The sequence below is a fragment of the Colobus angolensis genome, unplaced genomic scaffold (genome assembly GCF_000951035.1).
Source record: "Colobus angolensis palliatus isolate OR3802 unplaced genomic scaffold, Cang.pa_1.0 Scaffold201, whole genome shotgun sequence".
NCBI classification, from domain to species: Eukaryota; Metazoa; Chordata; class Mammalia; order Primates; family Cercopithecidae; genus Colobus; species Colobus angolensis.
Window position 1 is genome coordinate 4,584,133 of NW_012115167.1, and position 7,980 is coordinate 4,592,112.

General features: G+C 39.3%; 1 protein-coding gene across 1 annotated transcript in view; it reads left to right on the forward strand.

Moving 5' to 3' along the window:
- PAPOLG (poly(A) polymerase gamma) overlaps positions 1-7,980 on the forward strand; it is a 47,505-nt gene that overhangs the window by 13,455 nt on the left and 26,070 nt on the right. Inside the window, exons 4-7 of the mRNA XM_011941819.1 lie at positions 3,717-3,798; positions 4,030-4,139; positions 5,614-5,667; positions 6,677-6,788. Of these exons, the coding sequence (XP_011797209.1) occupies positions 3,717-3,798; positions 4,030-4,139; positions 5,614-5,667; positions 6,677-6,788 (358 nt within the window). The remainder of the gene's footprint in view (positions 1-3,716; positions 3,799-4,029; positions 4,140-5,613; positions 5,668-6,676; positions 6,789-7,980) is intronic.

The window sequence follows — 7,980 nt, forward strand, 5'->3', positions numbered from 1 at the left end:
ACCTCAGCTCCCCAAGTAGCTGGGACTACGGGGGCACACCACCAAACCCAGCTAATTTTTGTGTATTTTTTGTAGAGATAAGGTCTTGCCATGTTACCCAGGCTGGTCTCAAACACCTCAGCTCACGTGATCCGCCTGCCTCAGCCTCCAAAAGTGCTGGGATTACAGGCTTGAGCCACCACGCCCAGCCTATAATTCTCTTTATGTATGTTTTACTTTGGAAAGTAACTGAAGGATTTGGGTTCAATCAAAGATGATTTGAATCTATACACAATTGGGATATTTAACCTTTAAATAGTATAGAACCCCAGATCAAATAATTTTAGTTAGATACTATGGCCGTGGCAAACTGTGATTTAGCATATCACTTTCTCATAAATCATACAAGAATCAGACTTCTCAAAGTAGAAATATGAACTAAAAGATTTTTTTTAAGGTCCTGGCTTATCTGTCCATTTCATTCATGTTAATTATGAATAAATTTATAGATTCCTGGGCATAGTGGTGCATGCCTGTAGTCCCAGCTACTCAGGAGGCTGAAGCAGGAAGATCTTGAGCCCAAGAGTTCAAGGCCAGCCTGGCAACATAACGGGACTCTGTCTCTTTAAAAAATCTGATTAATAAATTTGCTGACTTCTTTTTAGCTATAAAATTATTTGTGATACTCTGAACGTTAATATTCATTACACAGAGGCGTTAAGCATAATATCCTATTATATAGATACTTTTATTCAAGGTGAAGTTAATCAGCACATATTATTCTTCAGAACTTGTACTGGGCATTGTGAGAAAATACAGAGAAGTAGTAGACAAAGTTCTTAACTTTGAGAAATTTAAATATGATTAAAGATTACATATGAAATATGATTTTACATACCAAAAAAGTCAGTAAATATAGCAAAAAGGAATTTAAGAATTTTTTTTTTTTTTTTTTTTTGAGACGGAGTCTCACTCTGTCACCCAGGCTGGAGTGCTGTGGCCGGATCTCAGCTCACTGCAAGCTCCGCCTCCCAGGTTCACGCCATTCTCCTGCCTCAGCCTCCCGGGTAGCTGGGACTACAGGCACCGCCACCTCGCCCGGCTAGTTTTTTTTTGTAGTTTTTAGTAGAGACGGTTTCACCGTGTTAGCCAGGATGGTCTCGATCTCCTGACCTCGTGATCCGCCCGTCTCGGCCTCCCAAAGTGCTGGGATTACAGGCTTGAGCCACCATGCCCGGCAGGAATTTAAGAATTTTAAGGGCAGAGAGCACACAGGAAAAAAAAAGCTTGTTAGTGGGTAAGGATAACCAGGGAAGGCTTCATGGAAGAGGTGGAACTTGAAGTGAACTTCCAAAAGTGGATAATACTGATAGCCAGAAGCTGGATACTGTGGCTCATGCCTGTGATCTCAACACTTTGGGAGGCCAAGACAGGGGGATCGCTTAAAAACAGGAACTTGAGACCAGCCTGGGCAACAAAGCAAGACCCCATCTTTACAAAAATTATTTAAAAATTATCCAGGCGCGGTGACATATGCCTGTAGTCTCAGATACTCTGGAAGCCAAGGCAGGAGGAATATTTTGTGCTCAGTAGTTTGAGGCTGCGGTGAGCTAAGATCACACTGCTGTGCTCACTTCAGCCTGGGCAACACAGTGAGACCCCATCTCCATCTGTTTTTTTAAAAAAAGCAAAAAACAGAAGATGCCCAGAGAGGATGGGCAAGCACTTGAGGCGGGAACAATGGCAAATGCAGTGGAAAGGAGGCTGGATTCTGTGACCATGTTGGTTGGTTGGTTGGTTGGTAGTTGAAGCTTCAGAAAGGAAGATAAGAAGGCAAAAAAGATCCCTAGGAACATGTGGAGATTTTCAACAACAGGCCCAGGGATCCTTACCTCAGTAGTTAGAGAAGAAGGCATTGGCAACTTTTGAGTAGAACAGCTATATTTAATAGATTAATTTAAGAACATCAGCCAGTGAATTTTATACAAGATAGTGAAAGAGAAAAGGAAGATTCATTAGAGGGTAGTTTAGGATGCCATTAAATAACCTAGAATTAGGGGAGTATTCGTTGAATAGAAAGAAGGCAGCCGGGCGCGGTGGCTCAACCCTGTAATCCCAGCACTTTGGGAGGCCGAGACGGGCGGATCACGAGGTCAGGAGATCGAGACCATCCTGGCTAACACGGTGAAACCCCGTCTCTACTAAAAAATACAAAAAACTAGCCGGGCGAGGTGGCGGGCGCCTGTAGTCCCAGCTACTCGGGAGGCTGAGGCAGGAGAATGGCATAAACCTGGGAGGCAGAGCTTGCAGTGAGCTGAGATCCGGCCACTACACTCCAGCCTGGGCGACAGAGTGAGACTCCATCTCAAAAAAAAAAAAAAAAAAAAGCCACAAATTTGAGGGATATAAGCTAAGAATTGGTAAGCCAAGAAGAAGGAAAAGGTTTGGGCAGTGAGGATAATGAAGAACAAAAATAGAGAACTCAGAAGCAGTATCTGTTAGCATTGGAATGAATTTTTTTGCTTGCTTGAGGCTGGATATTGAAGTGGATCAGGATACTTGAGTGAATATCTGATGGGCTTTTGGAATTGGCTCTGAAGAGAGGCGAAAATTAGCTTTTTTTCTTTTCTTTTTTTCTTTTTTTGAGGTAGGGTTTCACTCTTGTTGAGGCTCAACTTCCTGGGCTCAAGCAGTCCTCCCATCGCAACCTCCCTAGTAGCTGGGACTAGAGGCACACACCACCATGCCCAGCTAATTTTTTATTTTTTGTAGAGATGGAGTCTCATTGTGTTGCCCAGGCTGGTCTTGAACTGGACACAAGTGGTCCTCTTGCCTCAGTCTCCCAAAGTGCTGGGATTACAGACATGACCATGCCCAGCCAAAAGGTAGCATTTTAATTACGTTATAATCCAAGAAATGTTAATTAAGCTTGTTGGAATAGCTCTCATAAGGAGATCATGTCAGGAATGACCCCATTCTTACGGAAAGGTTGTAGAGCTAGAATCGAGAAATTAAACATACCTGTCACAAAAACTAAAGGGGATATGGATTGGCCAAGAGTATTATGTTTTAGAGAGCTGAAAGCACATTAGTTTGGTGAGAGTTCCTTGGTGACTACCAAAAGAGTGATGAAGCGAAAGACAGGCAATTGGAGGGGACATGTATGGTCAAGTGATTAAAAAGAAAAGCATTTCTTCAGAGAGAGATGTATGCATGTGTTGTGGGGGTGAATTTGTTTTGTCTTCCCTCTGGTAATACCCCTACTACTTCAAATCACAGTCAGAGGATCTGTGAAGTACTTTTACAAGTCTAATCTTGACAAAGTTGACAAGTCTAATCATTTGCTGAATAAAGGCCAGTAGACATTATGGTGATTTTTTTTTTTTGAGGCAGAGTTTCACTCTTGTTCCCCAGGCTGGAGTGCAATGGCATGATCTTGGCTCACTGCAACCTCCACCTCCCAGGTTCAAGTGATTCTCCTGCCTCAGCCTACCAAGTGGCTAGGATTACAGGCGCCCACCACCAGGCCCAGCTAACTTTTGTATTCCTAGTAGAGAAGGGGTTTTGCCATGTTGGCCAGGCTGGTCTCAAACTCCTGACCTCAGGTGATCCGCTGGCCTCAGCCTCCCAAAGTGCTGGGATTACAGGTGTGAGCTACCATGCACAGCCAACATTGAGGTGACTTTTATGCTAAATAATTTGAATAATTGAATGTCTTCTGCTTAATTTTATTTTAGAACCTCCCACCTTCTGTTGTGGCTACTGTTGGTGGTAAAATTTTCACGTTTGGATCCTATAGGCTTGGAGTACACACCAAAGGTAACTGCTTTTCTGTGTTCTAGTGTTAAGAACATTCAATGACAAACTCTTGTTCATAATTAGAAAATACAGGAGAACAAAGTTCCCATTATTTCACTACTTACAGCTAATCATTGTTAACATTTTCTTGTACTCAGCTTCCATACTTTCTTCTGTGCATATGTTTGAGTGTACTTTAACAAAAAATATAACACATAATATATTCTTCTTAAGAACTACTTTAATTTACAGGAGCTGACATTGATGCACTTTGTGTAGCTCCAAGACATGTGGAGAGATCTGATTTTTTTCAGTCTTTTTTTGAAAAATTGAAACATCAAGATGGCATTAGAAACTTAAGAGTAAGTATCCTCTGGCATTTAATATTTTGAATTTAGATTAGAACAAATATCTATAAAAGCTAGGGCTTAAGACTATTGAAATACCTCCTAAGTTACTATTAGGAGATATTTAATAAGAGTAACTTTAATAAATCATGATTAAGAACATAGGCCTTAGAGTTATACAGACTTGAGTTGGCATCTAGAATCTACTACATAATGGCTCCTAGATCTTGTTCAGGTAACGTAATCCTCTGAGCCTGTTTCCCAATCTGTAAAATGGAGATGTGGTAATAACGTTTTTATAAGGTTTTTGAGTATTGATGAGATATTTACATAAACCATTTACTGTAATAGCCAATAATGATTGATACATATCAAATGATGAGTGCTATTATGTGTAAGGTTTAGTTAGTAACTCTTTATATGTGTATATCTAGCCATTCATTCAGCAAATAAAATTTCAGCACCAGTAATTTGTTAGATGCTGTCATTAGTCTTACAGATACAATAGTAAACCTGACATTGTTTATTGAAGAGGGGGTTATGTGAACTAAATAAACAAAACAGTGTTAATGTATTCTGAAGTGCTAGAATAAGGTGAAGGTCAAAGAATCTGTGATATTTGGGGAATCTGGGAATGTTTTTAGACAAGGAAGTTAAGAATTTGTTAGGTTGGGGAGTTAAGGAAGACTCAGAAAACCATTATTTCTACTAATCTCAACTGTATTAATTAAATTTTTAATATATAAATCATGAGCTCTCATTATTTAAAAATTTCTAACCCTAGTAGCCTTTCTAAATAATCAGTTTTCAGTTTAGACTCAAGAAATTATAAGTACCCAGATGATAGCAGCTGTTTGGGTTTTTTTTGGTTTTTTTTTTTTTAATTTTACTTTAAGTTCTGGGATATATGTGCAGAACGTGCAGGTTTGTTACATAGGTATACATGTGCCATGGTGGTTTGCTGCACCCGTCAACCCGTCATCTAGGTTTTAAGCCCTGCATGCATTAGGTATTTGTCCTAATGTTCTCCCTCCCCTTGTTCCCCACCCCCGGACAGGCCCCAATGTGTGATGTTCCTCTCCCTGTGTCCATGTGTTCTCATTGTTCAACTCTCGCTTATGAGTGGGAACATGCAGTGTTTGGTTTTCTGTTCCTATGTTTGCTGAGAATGATGGCTTCCAGTTTCATCCATGTCCCTGCAAAGGACATGAACTCATTCTTTTTTAGGGCTGCAGACAATAGCAGTTTTGCTTTCCAGTTCTGAGGAATATTTTTAGAGGGATAATAATTAGATACTGTTGTAGGCATTTTGTGTTTCTTACATAATATAGGTCACAAAGTAGAAATACCTGGAATGTAAGACCAAAAGCATTTTCACTTTGTCTGTTGAGTTAAAATACAAACTGGGAGCAAAGATATTCACATTATTGGTAGGAAGGATAAAGAAGGGATTACACCTATATGTTATGATTGTTTTCCTTTTTTGTAGGCTGTAGAAGATGCCTTTGTACCTGTTATAAAATTTGAATTTGATGGTATTGAAGTAAGTGTTTAATATTTTTGTGACTTTACAATTGAACTGTTTAACTTGTAAGTTTGTTTTCTGAAATCAGGCTTAACATAAGTGCATATTTTTAAAAATCAAATAATCTCTTTTTTTTTTTTTAATAAAGAGATGGGGTCTAACTCTGTGGCCCAGGCTGGAGTATAGTGACACAATCATAGCTCACTGCACCTTTGAGCACCTGAGTTCAAGTGATCCTTCCACCTCAGCCTCCTGAGTGGCTGGGATTCTAGGCACACACCACCACACCTGGCTAATTTTTTGTATTTTTAGTAGAAATGGGGTTTCATCATGTTAGCCAGGATGGTCTCAATCTCCTGACCTCGTGATCCACCCACCTCGGCCTCCCAAAATGGTGGGATTACAGGTGTGAGCCACTGCGCCCGGCCCATATTTTTAATTTCTAAGAATACTATTTTATTCTTTAAATGTGCCTTTTTATTTATGTCTGTATTTATGTACAGTCTCCTGACCTTATTTCCTAGATACAACATTTTTACCTGCTTTCTTAGGTCTACTGGGTCTGTTACCACTTGTCCATCTGCTTTCCAGCTTTCATAGCTTCTGCTGTTGTCACTTTCTGTTCTTTGTCCTAGTGAATTTTGCGTTTAAAATAAAAATAATACTAAACAAAAAAATTAAATTTTCCTGGTATTTTAGTGAGGTTTCAAGAGGGAGCGAATGTAAATGTGTGTTGGATCTTCTATCTTTATCTAGAAATTTGCTCATAAGGCTTTGATTTTTTTTTTTTTTAAATGCTTGGCATATATGCTAAAATTTGAATTTCATTAATTTGAAAGTTTAATTACCTTAACAAAACTTTACAGTGATTTTCCCATGTGAGATTGCCTACATAGGCCTATTGAAGCTTTGGTAGAACTTTCCAAACTAATAATCAGAGCTTTTCACATTTTTATGGTGGGATGGGAGAGGATGGATTGAAAGGAGAAAATGTAATTTTTTTCTCTTTTTTCGCATCTTTCCAAAGATTGATCTAGTCTTTGCAAGACTGGCAATACAAACCATATCAGATAATTTAGATCTAAGAGACGACTCTCGCCTGAGAAGCCTTGATATAAGGTGTATTCGCAGCTTAAATGGTAAGCTTCTAAAAAGAAATCTCAGATACCTGCTTCAAAACAGTTAGATAAATTTTTGCAGAATTGACTATTAATTCAATTTTGGAGATTGGACTCAGTTTAAAATGTAATTTTCTTTATACAGGTAATGTGACCACATTTAAGAATCCTAAAAACCACGAATTTATTTGAAAGACTGTATATATATATATATATATATATATATATATAGTAGTGGTTCTCAAACTTACTGATCTCAAGACTTCTTTGCACTTTTAAGATTTATGGAGGACCCCAAAAAGCTTTTGTTTATGTGGGTTATATCTGTCAATATTTACCATGTTAGAAATAAAAACTGAGAAATTTAAAAAATACTTAGTCATTTATAAATAATGAACCCATTTTAAATTAATATAAACTGTGTGAAGAATGACTTTTTTTTTTTTTTTTACATTTTGCAAATCTCTTTAATATTTGACCTGATAGAAGTCAGCTAGATTCTTATTTGTGTCTACAGTCAATTGTAATATTTTGTTTTGGTTAACATATAAGAAGAAAATCTGGCCGGGCGTGGTGGCTCACGCCTATAATCCCAGCACTTTGGGAGGCCAAGGTGAATGGATTACTTGAGTCCGGGAGTTCCAGACAAGCTGGGATAACATGTTGAAACCCCATCTCTACCAAAAATACAAAAAATTTAGTTGGATGTAGTGGCACTCGCCTGTAGTTCCAGCTACTCAGGAGGCTAAGGTGGGAGGATCACCTGAGCTCAGGAGGTGGAGGCTGCAGTGAGCCGTGATTACACCACTGCACTCTAGACAGAGCGAGACCTTGTCTAGAAAAAAGAAAAGAGGGCCGGGTGCAGTGGCTCATGCGTCTAATCCCAGCACTTTGGGAGGCCGAGGCAGGCAGATCACCTGAGGTCAGGAGTTTGAGACCAGCCTGGACAACATGGTAAACCCCATTTCTATTAAAAATAAAAAACTAGCCAAGTGTGTTGGTGCTTGCCTGTAATCCCAGCTACTCGGGAGACAGAGGCAGGAATATCGCTCGAACCCAGAAGGCAGAGGTTGCAGTGAGCTGACATCATGCCACCACACTCCAGCCAGGGTGACAGAGCGAGTCTCCGTCTCAAAAAAGAAAGAAAAAAATCTGTCCTCTTAGTTGGAAAAGGGAGGAGTGTTTTCATAGCCTTTTCAGATAATTATAGATG